The sequence below is a fragment of the Gigantopelta aegis genome, chromosome 10, assembly GCF_016097555.1.
Source record: "Gigantopelta aegis isolate Gae_Host chromosome 10, Gae_host_genome, whole genome shotgun sequence".
Taxonomy (NCBI): Eukaryota; Metazoa; Mollusca; class Gastropoda; order Neomphalida; family Peltospiridae; genus Gigantopelta; species Gigantopelta aegis.
In genome coordinates this window covers 60,947,531-60,964,020 of record NC_054708.1, presented here as the reverse complement: position 1 = coordinate 60,964,020, position 16,490 = coordinate 60,947,531, and the positions used below count along the sequence as shown (strand labels likewise).

Genomic DNA, 16,490 nt, shown 5'->3' with positions numbered 1-16,490 from the left:
TATTTTATATAAACCCGATGAACAAGGCATTATACTAATCTTTATATATTAAAAAAAATACTTAACGTAGTGTATAATTTACTTAAAATGTTGTAATATGCTAGTTGAAATAAAATATAAATGAAACATATTATTTTATATATAAATTTAAAAACTGAACGTTTAGAAAGGAGTATTGGGGAGGTCACTGTAAATTCTTATCGCACTTCCGTCTTTATTTGACAGATCATCGAAAAGCAAACATTCTTATCGTACCAGGTAATATATTGACATTGTACTTCTTTCTCCAGCGCTACTTTGAGCATGGGGATTGGTTCATATTAGATGTTGTCGCCGATTTTGTGTAAAGTACAGCCATAGATGATAGATTGTCCGGTAGCTATGTTACAAGTTCCAACTTCATCCGATCCGCTTGGTTCATCAAAATAAACCTCGACGACTGGACGAGGCTCCAGCTAGATACGATAACGTAGCGCTGACATCGACACGGTCATCGAGACGTAGGCGAAAGTTTCCATTACAATACCGTAACTAAGCTCCAGCATAAGCGAGGTCTTTTTATTATTATTATTGTTGTTTATTTTGATGAACTAGATAGTAGATCCGTCCCGGGTTTATAGTTACAGCTGCTTTAGTTTATCTTAATGCATGTTAAAACAAGTTGTACTTTATTAAATTATGACATCACAAATAACTTTATATAACAAAAACAGATTTTCTGCCTACTACCGGCAGGTGCTAGAAACAGCTTGTTCAAAATGTGCACGTTAAATACTCTGACCTGCCTACTACCTGCCTACTACCGGGTTGGCAAAGAGTCTTGATTTAAGATCTATGACAATCACTATTCGGACCCTTGTTTTGGTTTCGTACACAATAAATAAGCCATATACAATGGTAATTTTTTGATATGATATATTTGACAATAGGTACTTTTTATTTCTTGTCCAGAATTATGAAAAATAAAAAATACCGACCTGTAACAGCGTTGTCTGCTTGTTATAGAAATTTGACAGGGGTCAGGGTTAGTAGACCAGTTTTTATTTTAATGTGGCAAAGCATTGTAATAATATAGCTAATTTTGAATTTGAATGACGTCACTTTCCATCTCCTTACAATAACCCTAAACTGGGTACATGACATTTCTGTTTAAAGAATGCTGGAAAAATTCCAATACAAAATTGCTATTGAAATTGTTTTGTTTGAATATTACTAATGCACCTGAACGGTGCGACGAATTACCCAATACTACCCAATACTTGCCCAATACTACCCAATACTTACCCAATACTTACCCAATACTACCCAATACTTACCCAATACTTACCCAATACCACTACTAACCACTAAAAAAATAAATATTATTCTAATCTTGATGATATGGACAATTTTTATCACATTACTGTGATCAGAAAACATACATTTTTGAAGCGTCTGCCAAATCAGGTACAAGACCTTTAGTCATTAGATATTATATATTTACATTACCAGTTTATTAGATGCAGTTTTTGAGTGGGCAAGTCTAAAAATATTTTTTAAAGATATTCTAAATTTTTTTTAAACTTTGACAAAAAAATAGAAATTACTTGTGATTGTGCTCAAAATTCACACCCCTCGTTATGTTCCCAAGACGCAAAGTGGGAGTGCGTTTTAAGCAAACATTCAATAAGTAATATGCGAATTATTCAAATATGAATATGATTGTTGTTGTTAATATCAGTATGATCATTAAACACGTGTAAATAATATCCAGGTTTAGGGGTCCTTGCGTGATGATATAACAGTTAGTAGTGGTATTGGGTAAGTATTGGGTAAGTATTGGGTAGTATTGGGTAAGTATTCTGTATTGGGTAGTATTGGGTAAATCGTCGCACCCCACCTGAATGTGTTTGAACAAAATCTTGTGATTAAAAAATTGTAGCTTTTATGAAATATGGATTTCAAGTGAAATTACGATAAGATATGCTATATTTATTGTGTATGAAGCCAAAACAAGGGTGCGAAAAGCGACTGTCGTCAACCTTAATCGACTAATGTAACAATAATCCTGTTTGACATTAAATACTTTTACCTGTCATTTTTTATTCACTGATAATTTTTTTTTCACATTTTAATCACTAATACATACACTACAAGAAGAAACCTGTCGGCACCTACATATTTAACTGAAACATTGTTGAAAAGGGTTGCTGATGAGTTTGTTCCAGTAGTGTGTGTATTAGTGGTTAATATGTGAAATATTTGTTATCGGCAAACTCAAAAATAATAAATGTAATGGTATTTAATGTCAAAATAAAATTATTGTTGTAATAGAGCGGGAATTGTTGTCTACTGAGCTTATCCGCTAGTAAGCAGCAATTCTATGTTTTCGTTATACAGAGTTATCTCTGACTGAGAGAGTGATTATAACCATTCAGACGTCTGACTTGCTCTCAAACGGTAGAGTACTCAGGCTATGGATGCAGCTGTCAGTGATACCAAATCAGTTTATGGTAGGCAAGACATTTAATGATAAGTTAACTGCCATGTAAAAGAGGCATGTTCAAATAAGTACTGGGAGCGATTTAAAGACAATATGTAATATTCCAGTGACTTCCTGTCTGTGGGATGGTGCATATAATTCAAGTTCAAATCGTCTATTTCATATATGAATCATAAAAGAGGGCATACATTTGACAACATAATAAGTACATATAATGGTTACATCAGATATATACAAAATCCCAAGTAGACCATGGCATGGCTGCAATGTTCAGGTTCCTCTCTAATTGTCTCTGTGGTCCTTATCCATGTGTCCGATGCCATATAAATAATTAAAATATGTCAAATGTGTCGTTGAATAAAACATTTCTTCCTTCCTTCTTCCTTCCTATAAAGCCTGCCATTCTGTATTTACTAATTGGTAAATACAATACCTTTTAGTAGAAATGGTAAACTATCTTAATAGGATAGACACAGAAACTTAAAAAATAGACCAAATACAAGATAAGCTGTAGTGTCACTAGTTTTATTTATGCAATGGTGAAACAAGTATGTATCAGATCACCGAGGTGTGAATGCTCAGATGGTAACCTTCTTTCTTGCAGAGGGATGGGACGTAGCCCAGTGGTACAATGCTCGCTTGATGCGCAGTCGGTTTGGTATCGATCCCTGTCAGTGGGCCCATTGGGCTATTTCTTGCTCCAGCCAGTGCACCACGACTGGCACATCAAAGGCTGTGTGTGGTATGTGCTATCCTGTTTATGGGATGGTGCATATAAAAGATCCCTTGCTGCTAATCGAAAAGAGTAGCCCATGAAGTGTCGACAGTAGGTTTCCTCCCTCAATATCTGTGTGGTCCTTAACCATATGTCCGACGCCATATAACCGTAAATAAAATGTGTTGAGTGCGTCGTTAAATAAACCATTTCCTTCCTCCTTCTTGCAGACTAATTACATCAGACTGAAATAATACTGAAAATACAAGTAATTAATACCATCATGCATTATGAGGCAATAAAAAAAAAACCCACACCTTCCCTACCCAAAAAGAACAAAGTGGCAAATAGTATTAAACAAAAAAAAGGCAAAAAGAATAAGCAGGCACCAAACAAAACGAAATGAGTGCAGAGGAACAAGAATGATTGTTTTATTTTTAACTGGTTTAAATTAAGCATGTATGACATGTTTACATAGTTTATTTAATCTTCTAAATTATAAATATATAAGGTTTTTTTTAATATATGATGCAATAAATATATAAAATAGGCCTATCTGTTAAATGTACCAACTTTCATTAAATGCTAATGATTACTGAATGTTGGCAATGTTTGTTAAATTCTTCCGACATTTATTAAATCTACTTATCATTTAGAAAAATACTTTACACATGCTCAAATTAGTTTTTTGCAGATTTTATTTTTTTAAGTTAACCTTTTGACAAAATTAATGACTTATCATCACTGTAAGATTTTCTTAACCCTAAGCCTAAACCAAACCCATTTTCTTTCTGGGGGACAGCGGGTGCATGCAGCACACACACTGTAAATATTCAATTTCATGATGCCATACCCAAAAATTTCTTTCTGGTAGAAACCCTGGAAACATGTTTCCAGTACTGTGTTGGCAAAATAATGAAACCAAATGTCTGTTACCCATCGTTATGTCATTTAATTTTTCATTACTGAGAATACTGAAAAACAGTTTCCAGTGGCTTCAAGTGATCACTAGGCACAGAACCGAAAAAGTACTTCTCATAAAATAGGAAGTCCTGGGGCTTGAAATTGATCTCCCTCCTCACCCTCGAAAACCTGCATAAATGTGCCAATTTTAGTTTAGAATTTCATTTTTGTCTTGCTGGAGAAGATCTATTATATTACCCTGATTATTACTTTGTATTGCATTCCAAATTGTTTTAGGCAGGTATACAACCCTAATATTCACAATTCACTATTATTGCTGTCTGTGATGCAATTCCACATAAGAATTGAGTGGCCTACCACAGCAATTTCCCACATAAATAATACAACAAACAGTATGGGGTACTATTCATGTCTGTTTTAGGTCACACTTGCATTTATAATGATATGATGTGTTAATCTGTTGTTGCTGTTGTCATAAAAACACTCATTGCCTTATGCCATGTGTTTGCTCAAGGGAGAATGATTTTGTGGTATTTACTAGTTTTACCTTTAAATAAAAATAAATAAATAATAATAATTATTTTTATGATTATTTTCATGCCTAAGTTAACAGCTGGTTCCTGTCTTAAACCTTTTATATCTTAGCAGCAGAGTGATTTGCTTTACTTACTCACATATGCTTATTATTGATGTTTCTTTACTACAGTGATGACTGGCAGTCAGCAGCTGGGTGCCTCAGTACGTGTCAGGAATTGATTTTTTCCCAGTAGCATGTCCAAACGGGCTGTTTCCTCCATGACAGACGGAGCTAGGTACCACAAGCTCACCAAAGCTGATGATGGTTACATAGATTTACAGGTTCATATTTTTAATGATTTTTCTTTTTCACGATAGAACTATTAGAAGTTTTAGCTGTTTTTGAATCAATAAAATATATAATTATTACAGTTACCAACATTTTCACAAACATTCAAAGCGTTTGATTTTATGTTGTCCCCTTTCTAAAAGTAAACATAAAATAGTGTTGATTTTGCAGTGTGTAGTGCCATCTCCACCCCACCCTCCCCCAGTGTTTATGAAATAAATGCATGCATTTGTGTTAGTTGAGGGTGGGGGTGGGGGGCATGTAATATTTCTGTTGGCTTGGCAGGGTTTTTTTTTTGGGGGGGGGTGGGGGGTATTGCCAATTATAATGTATGTTATAAAACTGTTCTTTTGAATATTGTAGGTTCTCTTTCTAAATTTTGCACTCGTCTGCATATTGTAGGTGCCCCCTTTTAAATGTTACATCCACTCCTTTAAAAAAATTCTCATAAAAATGTTACATTTCATAATTGTGTCATGAAATAGATAGGGCTAAGAAATGCTTAAGATTCTATTATTGACACGGCAACAGCCTGAACTGCAAATAATATCACAGTCTAAGCCAGCAGCTGTTCCACTGTTCGTGTGTTCCTTCTTTGATGTTGTCATAATACGAATGTGCTGGTAATGAACTTTAACAGCTTTCTTCACCGTCCAGCAAATGTCAGACTGTGAAAGATTTGATTTGGTTCGTATTTGACTCGTACGTAATTTACTCACCATTGTCTTTAGTTTGTTTTTCTTACATATACACATGTACTAAGATGAAAAAGTTCAGCCATTTGGTACCAATACATGTACTACATTGTACTGTAAAATACAAGCTTACATTCAGTTAGGTGACAGTGACACGTTTTATTTTGTACTGAAAGTCTCTTGTTACTTCAGATTCTTTTCTTTAACCACATTTACCAAATTGCTAAATCTTTTTGTCTTAATACTGGTATATATATCTGTAGGGGTACATTCCCAGGACCCCCACTCATGAGCATTTGATAGACCTGTATTATAATTTTAGCTAGGAACAGTTCAACAGGTACATTATAACAAGAGTCTTACATTTTGTCACATGTCATTAATGATTATGGAAATTTGTAAGCATTATCTGTCCTAGATGTAGTTTTGAAAATGGAAGATTTAGTTCAGTGTGCATAAAACTTGCATTCCAGATACTCATCCTGGTTAGTTCATTTGCAACAGATAAAAAAGTGTCTATCGACAGTGTTGGTGGGATAATTAGAGATATAGTTTGTTTTGTTTAACAACACCACTAGAGCACATTGATTCATTAATGCTATTGAATGGCCAACATTTGGTAATTTTGACATATAGACGTCATGATGGTGCTGTTCAAAAGTACTTAGTTTAACAGTGTGACAAAACTGTAATGAGATATGTGACAAAGCTACAATGTGAAAGTGGAAAACTGTGTGGAACTTTATTTGTGGTAATATTTGTGTACATTTGTTATATTTACTGTGATTTATTTGTCTATATCAACTGATGAATAGTTTCCTGATCCAACGGAAAATATTTGATAATGGCGGATCCATAACAAATTATTAAAATGACGCTCTGAACACTCCAAACAAAACTTTTTAATATTGTGAAATATAAATAATTATTTTTAAATATGTAAGTATTAATGAAATGAACAAGAGCCCAGACCGGATGTTATGATATAACTATTTGATAAAAATAAACACTCTTCAAAATGAATGATACACCACAAACGTCCAAGCAACACACAGTATGTACAGTATCAAGCTTGAGTTGTCTCAGTCCAAATATACTACCAGTTCGTGAAATTGAAAACAAAAGCTATATACTTAACAAAACTAAAGCACTCCAAAGAAAATTGAAATTATGGAATGTAAATGTACAAGACATACAAGTAAAAAACAACGGTAAAACTGTTGTAATACAACTGGACACAAAGCGATTTGAGAATGTAAAAGGGGAAATACAGCGCCGTTATTGGGATATTGTAGACGAACAAGATACTCGTTTAGAAATAAAATGGATAGAGTCAAAAGATGAACAGGGTGCTATCGTGGAAGATAAAATTAAAGTCCTTGATCACACAGGCAAACAACTTGTAATGATTCATTTGTTTCGCACGACGATGAAAGTTATGGTTCAGGGTAGACAGTTGATGGTTGCGTGGTGGCTTGAAAATGAACTGCCAGCAATATTTGAACAAGCTGCTAACATGGCAGGTGATACTCTTGTTGACATTTCACAGCCGTCGTTAATCAAATCAGTTGAAACAGCCGTACAATATTGCATTGATGAACAATCACAAACCTCAACATCTACATCAAATCCAAATAATAGTCCAAAGAAACAAAGTCAAGATAGCCCGATAACACAAATGAGAGAATTTTCTTTTATGGAGAACTCAACACCAGACGAAGATCAAACCTATATCAAAACTGTCCATTCTACATCTCCTAAATGTAAATTCACACCCAAGAGAAAATCTACAGTTTCACGTAAACAAATATTATCGATGCATAACAAATCATTAAAGGAATTAAATGCACACAAATTACTCATCGACAGAATATCATCCCTGGAAGATACGGTTGGCCAATTACAAGAGTCACACAGCGACATCAAGGATCACATAGATACAACAATTGCTGATCTCAGAGTAGCTGTCACCAACCAAATGAAAACTGAAGCGAAACACCTATCTACGGATGTAACACACATAGAAATGATTAATTCACGAACAAATGCAATCATAGAAAAACTTACAAATCGGGTAGCTCATCTAGAAAATGAGAATGGAAATCTTCGAAAAAAGTTGCAAGAGTACAGATCTAAAACTGAGCAATTGATGATACAAAGTACAATGATATCCACAGACAACAATGATAATCATTTGTCAAAAGATTCTCATAACCAAGTCCCATGTGTAGCTCCACAAAGCTACAGTAATGTAGTGAAAAGAAACCTGGCGTCTGGATCAGTTAACATTGTCGGCAATGCAATAAACAAAGAAACATCAAATACAAATGCATTAATTACTGACTCAAGAAAAAAGCCAATTGCTACAAAGAATGAACAAGTTCTAGTCACAAGAAATATACCATTACGAAATAAATATGAAATACTAGAAGACAAACCTGAGTATGAAGAAATAGAAGTAGTTACAGGCTTTGGCCAGAACTCTACAATGCCACGTATGACCCAAAATGATGCGTCGACGTCATCAACATTGATGTTTACGATACCAAACAGTACAGAGAACATTAAACACAATACTACTAATTTAATCATCGGAGACTCGGTCATTAAAGGACTACATGCAACTAAGATGGCAACACACGAAAATGACACATGTCAAATAATATGTAAGCCTGGTCTTAAATATTATCAGCTGATAGACTGGCTTAACCAACAACATGTTAATCACAGAGTTAAAAGAATTACATTCCACTTGGGTATCAACCAATGCAAAACCATGCAACCTGTTCAAAGAAAACATTTGGATGCACTGATCGCAGCAACAAGGTCAACAGTACCAAATGCACATATATATTTCTCCTCCATCATCCCAACTAAAGGAAACAAAGACATCAACGGTGTGGTTTTAAAATCAAATGACACAGTGTCAGCATTTTGCAATGGAAAAGAATGTCATTTCATTGATCATACAAAATATTTCACCACTTGCTATGGTGCACCTCAACAGAAAAATTAGAGACTTGTTGCATCCAAGTGTCATGGGTACCAGTCTCATCGTGAAAAATATAAAGTGGCCACAGCGAACACAATCAAAGGTCGTCGTGCCTCACTACAAAGATACTCAGCCTGATATTAACAAAAGCTCCATGGATAAGCTTGAAATGATGAAACATCACTTCCAGCAGTTCAACATTCTTCTTGAACAATGGAGTGGAAAGTTTTCTTAAAGTGATTCCCAAACTAGAAAATATACACATGTGCATGTATAACTTTTTCTAGAATGTCACATTTAGTCATATAGTCTGGTCGATGCTCATTCATTAATTAGTTAGACTATAATTATTATAAGTTAGTCTTTCACATAGCAAATACGAGTATTTATTTACTAGTTTTTCAACGTTATACATTGATATGAGGTTTAAATATTCTTGTTGGAACATTTCTGGAGTTTTGATAAAATTGAACGATTTTGACTTTTTGCGTTGTGTTAAGCATTTAGATTTTGTTACGCCAGTTGAATCTTGGCACTCTGAGGAGTCCAAAAATAGTTTAGACATTGACTCGTTTGAATATTTTGAAAAACATCGAATATCTGTAAAATCTAAAGGTGGTATTATATTCTATTTCAAGAAACATCTGAAGCAGTATGTTCATCTTATCAAAACAAAGTGTCCGTATGTTCTTTGGGTGAAAATATCAGGAAATCTGCTTCAACTGCAAAAAGATGTCTTGCTGGGATCAGTATATATACCACCAAGCAATTCTAGCTACAGTTTGACATGTGCCACAGACCCTTTCTTACAAATAGAAAATGATATCAATAGTTTAAGAAGTAATGACTGTCACATTATTTTAGGTGGAGATTTCAATGCTCGCACTGCAGATTTATCTGACTATATACCCCAAGATGATGACCAGTATGTTCCGGTTCCAGAAGATTACTTATTAGACTCATGTTGTAATCGAAATAACAAAGATACAATAATTAATTCCAATGGCACTAAACTTACCAATCTTTGTATGTCGACTAAACTTAGAATACTTAATGGTCGGACATACGGTGACACATTAGGCGCATACACATGTTATAAATACAGTGGCGTTAGTATGATCGATTACATGATTGCTTCAGAAGATTTTGTTGAAAATATATTGTATATGTGTGTTAAACCATTATCATTACTAACAGACCATTGTCTTGTAGTTGTCCATCTAGTATCTAAAAAACATGTACAAAACAAATGTAGATATAAATATGAGAAATTACCAGGTAGATTTAAGTGGACTGAAGAAAGTCAAGCAAAGGCTATATGTTCCATTCAATGTCCAGATGTTGATTCTCTTCTAAAATCCTTTATAATGAATAACTATAGCAATGATAAGGACGGTGTTAATAAAGCAGAAGCTGATATGAAGGTAGTTCTTTCCACCATAAGCCTAAGTCCATGACTTTTGTTAAATCTTCAAATAAACCTAAACGTAAGCGGAAATGGTTTGATCAGGCATGCAAAGAATAAAAAAATTCTGCACTTACTGCTTGTAAAAACATGCAAGAATATCCCAATAACAGAATATTGCTTGAAAGGTTTTACTCCGCAAAAAAAGCATATAAACGCCTATGTAAATATAAAGCTCGTCAATATAAACAAAATATAATATCACAAATTGAAAATCATATAAATGGTGATCAACAAGAATGTTGGTATCTAATAAAACAACTGCAATTATCAGATAATAATATAGACATTCTACCTAATCCAGATAGTTGTTACAAACATTTTAAGAAACTCACTTCAGATTATTCAAATGAAGGCCACACTAAAATGCCGCCTAAATGGAACATTCCTAACCCATCTCTAAACATGCTTATATCAGCTACAGAGATTATTGCAAGCACTAAATTATTAAAGAATGGCAAGTCCAGTGGAAAAGATTGTATTGCCAATGAATTACTACTTTGTTAAATTATTTAACTTGGTATTACAAAATTCGTCATTCCCAGAAAAGTGGAATGAATCAATCTTAAAAATGCTACATAAAAAGGGAACCAAAACAGACCCTAACAATTACAGAGGAATTGCAATAAGTTCATGTGTTGGAAAACTATTTACAAAAAATTTGTCAAGAAGACTCAAAAATTATTTGGAACAAAACAATATACTTAGTATGAATCAAAGTGGTTTTCGTGAGAACCACAGAACTACTGACAATTTGTTCATTTTGCAATCCATAGTACAAAAATATATCTCTGTTAACCAACCTGTATATGCAGCTTTCATAGACTTTAAAAAAGCTTTTGATATGATTAATAGAGAAAAACTATTAATGAAATTAGTGAAAAGTGGCATCACTGGTAACTTTGTAAAATTAATTAACTCTATGTATACTACTCAAAAGAATTTAAGGGTCAAAAATTTATAACCAAATAAGTTTCAGAGTGTATTAGATTGATGATGTAAACTACACCAATTTTTTTATTTATTGTTCCATATTTACAAAAAAACACAAATAAACGTCACTGTATACAAGAAAGTCACATGACATGCTGTCAAAGTTGAAGGTTGTCAAACATGGATTTTACACATTAGAACATTCGTTTAATAGTGTGTGAATCCACCCCTGGTGCGAATACACTCGACACATCGTTGCCTCATGCTGTTGATCAGACGTCTGAAGAACTCTTGGGGAATGGCCTGCCACTCTGCCATAAGAAGTTGACCCAGATCATGAAGGTTGGCCGGAGGGGCATGGTTATCCCGAACTCTCCTGCCTAATTCGTCCCAGGCGTACTCTATTGGGGCCAAGTCAGACGAATATGCTGGCCAATCCATCCTGGCGATACCTTGTTGTCTGAGAAAGTCCGTTACCACCCTGGCGCGGTGGGGTCTGGCATTATCATCCTGCAGAACTGCCCCGCCGCCAATCTGCGAAGCGCTCCCCAGGACGTCTGTAGACACGAACCCAACCGTCGTTGAACTGGAGACTAAACCTGGACTCATCAGTGAACATCACTCGACCCCACTGAACACGTTGCCACCGCAGATGAAGCGTGCACCAGTGACGTCTGGCCGTTCTGTGACGTGGTAGGAGTGGTGGTCGAACAGCCTGGCGACGGCAGCGTAGATTATTGGCTCTCAGACGATTGCGTATGGTTTGATCAGACTCTCGAGTTCCAGTCGCAGTCCGCAGATTGTCACGTAATCGGCGTGCAGTGGTTGTGCGTTGACATAGAGCCATATTGGTGATGTAGCGGTCCTCTCTATTTGTAGTGCTTCGGGGTCTTCCCGAACGTGCACGATTTCGAACAGAATTCGTTGCTTGGTACCGTTGCCACAGTAGGCCAACGACACTCTGACTGACACCAAGTCTCAGAGCAACATTTCTTTGCGTATTGCCATCCTGAATCCAAGCAATAGCCCTTCCTCGATCTTCGATAGTCAGTTGAAGTCGTTCCATTGTCGAATTTGGAGTGTGCACCGTACACGAACGCAAGCTCCAATTATACGGAAATTCAGCATTGGGAACATGGAATACACGTGCAAATGAAGCGCTTTGTGAAAAAGCAAGTTATGGGCACTTAGCAGACCTTTCGCTTTCGCCCTAATTTACGTGCAAATGTAAGCATGTTTTCGCCATTAGAACTAGTCGACAGTGTCAATGACAGTAGATTTTAATTCATTTATGGGTTGCTTAGACCCACTTTCGTCAAATGGAACAATACCATCCATGCGTGACATTATGGTCTAGCTAATATAATTGACATTCAGAAAATAATGTCGAAAATATCGCCTGACCCTTAAATTATTTTGAGTAGTATACATTATAATTGGCAATAGTATAGTAATAGTATATATAGGTGACTCATATCAAATTAAAACGTCAGCAGGTACATCACCCATGTTCCATCCCAGCCGTGGTGTACGACAGGGTTGTAATTTATCCCCTTTGCTTTTTAATATCTTTATAGATGATATTGTTAAGTATTTTGATGCACAATGTGAACCTATTGATGTGAATAATTTGAAAATCAACCATCTCTTATTCGCAGATGATTTGGTGCTTCTGTCCCCTTCATCATCAGGGCTCCAAAATATGCTGAATGCTGTCAATCAATATGCTATATGTAATGATCTTCCCATTAATGTTGAAAAATCTAACATTATTGTTTTTAATAAGCGTAAAATGAACACAGATCATCTTAACTTTACCATAGGGTCCTCCAAAATCAACATATCTAATGACTACACATATTTGGGTATCACTATAGACAGCCATGGTAAATTCAACATTGGTGTAAAGTGTTTAAAAAAACAAAGGACTTAAATCTTTAAATCACTTATTAAAATCAATTCTCAAACACAATCCACCTATCAATATTTGCATTAAACTATTCAATACATTAATTAAACAAGTGTTGTTATATGGGAGTGAAATTTGGGGACCACAAGTTTGTAACACAAATTATTTTACTCTTGATGTAGAAAAAGTACACATAAAATTCTGTAAATGGATTTTTGGGGTCAATAAATATACCAGTAATGCTGCAGCATTAGCAGAATTAGGAAGATTGCCACTGACGTATGATATCATTATTAATGCCTTTAAATATGTATTACATATCCAGACTTCAAACAACCCACTGTTAACTTCTGCGTTTATTGATAGCTCAAAGTCAGCTCAGAACAACAAACTTATTAATGCTGCAAACCTAATTGGAATTCCTACGCATCTATCTTCAACTCCAGAATTACCGACTGCATGCACTTTAGGTGAAATCGTAATTAAATGCGAGCAGTACTTTTTGCAGTATATTACGACACAGTTAACATCAAACAAAAATTCTAACAAATATGGTAATAAAATGTGCACATATATGTCATTCAAACAAATTTCGAGTTCAGTTGAGTCCTATTTATTACATACCAAAGACTATGAAAGCAGAAAAGCTTTTAGTAGGCTTCGTTTAAGTTCACATTCACTTATGATTGAAAAGGGAAGATACAAGAAACCACCTGTCCCTGCGAATGAGAGATATTATCCCAACTGTCCCCTAGAAGTTGAAGACAAATATCATTTCATTATGACGTGCCCTATATATAATGCTTTTAGAAATGATTTACATCATAAAATAATAAAACAAGAATCACATTTTTCTTTTTTGACTAATAATGAAAAATTCTTATTTCTTACACGCAACAATATTCCGGAATTATGCCCTATCATTTGCAATTTTGTAAAGAGATGCTTTAAGTTGCGTGAAAGCATATGAGTTGGAAGTAATTTCAAATTATTTGCATTTCACGTCTGTATAAACTAATGGAGAATGTACGAGGGTGTGTGGATTCGTGAAAAATAATTCACGAATGCCATAGTTGATGGTTTTTTATGGCTCTCCACTTCTGACAATATTTGCTTTTACCTAAATATTAATATCACTAGTAATAAGGCTTAAATTACATATGTATTTGTTGATTCAGATGTTTGTTCATGTAATTAATGTATATTTATGTTACTGTTACTGCAGATAAATGTATATTATATTGTTATTTTTGCTCTGCCCATATTCGGGTGTTATGCAAATAAATTATTCTTATTCTTATAGTCTTAGAGAAAAAACCTCCTACATTTTTCCATTAGTAGCAAGGGATCTTCTATATTTGCACTATTCCACAGATAAGATAGCACACACCACAGCCTATGATATACCAGTCCTGGTGCACTGGATAGAATGAGAAATAGCCAAATGGGCTGATTAACGAGGTCAATCCTAGACTGACCGCGCATCAAGCGAGTGCTTTACCACTGAACTCCATCCCACCTGCCCTGTGATTAGTGAGAGAGAAATTGTTGTAGTGGTATTAACTTCTAAAAGTCAACACACTGTATCAGAATCTAAATTTGTACAGAAACAAGGGGACATTAATTGTGCTCGTATAGGATTTTTCAACCACATATATATTATTTTTTAAAATGTATTCCTTTTTTTCTCCCCCCACCCCAAGAGGTACCTTAGTGATGACCTCACATGGGACCAATTGACAATTTTATTCGCCCACCCACCCCAATTTGGTGTCCCAACTGGACAGTTACAACTCATTACATTACATCTATATTCTATCCAATTAAAGGTCAAACACAGTGGCCTGGGCAAACACCTCAGCTATCTGGGATTAGTAGTGTTAGTGGTTAGCAAAGAGAGAAATCCGTATAGTGGCCTTACACATCTTTAAAACGGCAGTCTCTAACAACCTGCATCTCATTGTAAGAACCCATTAAGCTAGTGGAGTAGGATTAAAACAAAAAGCATGGTCGTTTCTGTATAAAACCAAGAGTCACTCTTTAAACTATTATACCTAAGAAGTTAACAAAGCAAAAAGTGGTTTGTAATATTTAACTGTAATAGTTAATTGTTATATTTGTCATTACTGTTTTTAGTTTCAGAAACCACCTCCAAAGGTACCTTATAAAGCAATTCTTCTGGCGACCGTTTTGTTTGTTGGAGGATCTGTGTTAATTATCATCGGAGCGCTCCTTCTCACTGGTTACATTGATGCTCAGGTAAAATCGTGATAGTATTGCATTGTGATAGAGAAAAACAAAAATCATAATGTATCTATATTTTAGTTTTATTTCACAAAAGAAGTCAACATTTGTTTTGACAATCGCTAGACTCTTGGTAACTTTATTTTATGATTGTGTAATGTGCGCTTATTTGTGTTTATTATCAGAGTACACTAGTAGTTATGTAAATGTGCCTTGTACATAACATGCTTAGATTTCCCCTTTTTTGTTACCAGCCCGCAAGGAACTGTTGACATGGCCTACATATTATGCTGCCAATAATTTAACTATATTAAAGTCAGGCTAAGTTTCAGGCTTAATAATAATGCATTAGACCTCAGTACCTTATGTTTGATGATCAGTATATGATAAAAAAAAATTATTGTTGTCATTAAATCATTCATCCATCCATCCATCCATCCATCCATCCATACATACGATGTCTCCAATCTTAAACAATTTGTTTGAAGCAGATGAGAAAGTGATGCATTTGTAAATGTACATGTGCATTTGAGGATTGTTTTTAAATCCTGAATAATAGTATCTGGCAATTACATGATTTTTAGGGGTCTGTTAACCAGGCTTGGATCCAGGTGTTTGCACCAAGAGACACATGCTCCTCTTCTCCTCCCTGCATATGCCCCCCCCCCCCCCCCAATTTGTTTTTTTACAAAAATAAACAAAAGCCTATTCAAACACCTTTTACCATACCTGGTGCCCTCCCCTTCCTCTTTCACATACATATATAGCCCCTTTTACAAACCAGCCTAGATCTGCACCTGTTACTGTTGATGAAATGTTACCAGTTACGGTTTCCTTGTCTTTCAGTATTCTGACAGAACGTGGCCAGTTCTTCTAATCGGAGGCGTGATGTTTATTCCTGGTTTCTACCATGTCAGGATAGCATATTATGCTTACAAGGGATATACGGGTTACTCATACGACGATATTCCAGAGTTCGAATAGCTAGCACCCTCCAGCTGACCCCTGTGTAATATTTGGAGATTGGTGCTTACCAAATATGACTAGAGCCTGATAACTAGGCTTGCATCATCAATCTGTTTACACCATCTTGAAAATGTACATTGTAACAACTCAAACATGTTGCATACACTGTGGTACACACACACACATATGGTTATAAGCTGCCATTCGGTACCATAAAAATGGTTGGAGGAATATGGCTTCCTGCAACAACTTGTACGCATATTGTCTTCTTAAATAATGTTATAAATATGTGTTATTTTC

The 16,490-nt window shown here is 35.2% G+C and overlaps 1 protein-coding gene across 3 annotated transcripts; it reads left to right on the top strand.

The window, feature by feature from the left end:
* The first annotated feature begins 51 nt into the window (after window positions 1-51).
* LOC121382769 (transmembrane protein 230-like) lies at window positions 52-16,490 on the top strand. Of its 3 annotated transcripts, none has more exons than XM_041512353.1 (4): window positions 52-258; window positions 4,828-4,979; window positions 15,117-15,239; window positions 16,071-16,490. In XM_041512353.1, the coding sequence occupies exons 2-4, from the start codon at window positions 4,893-4,895 to the stop codon at window positions 16,206-16,208; spliced, it is 348 nt and encodes a 115-aa protein (XP_041368287.1). In that variant the 5' UTR covers window positions 52-258; window positions 4,828-4,892; the 3' UTR covers window positions 16,209-16,490. The 3 variants fall into 3 exon arrangements, with proteins under 3 accessions (XP_041368287.1, XP_041368288.1, XP_041368289.1); XM_041512354.1 differs by lacking the exon at window positions 52-258 and adding an exon at window positions 426-552; XM_041512355.1 differs by lacking the exon at window positions 52-258 and adding an exon at window positions 480-500.

Excerpts from the sequence above, each read along its gene's own strand:
- LOC121382769 (XM_041512353.1), top strand. The coding sequence starts at position 4,893 with ATGTCCAAACGGGCTGTTTCCTCCATGACAGACGGAGCTAGGTACCAC. Across the intron at positions 4,980-15,116 it reads ATGGTTACATAGATTTACAG|TTTCAGAAACCACCTCCAAA; the intron begins GTTCATATTTTT and ends TACTGTTTTTAG. Across the intron at positions 15,240-16,070 it reads CTGGTTACATTGATGCTCAG|TATTCTGACAGAACGTGGCC; the intron begins GTAAAATCGTGA and ends CTTGTCTTTCAG.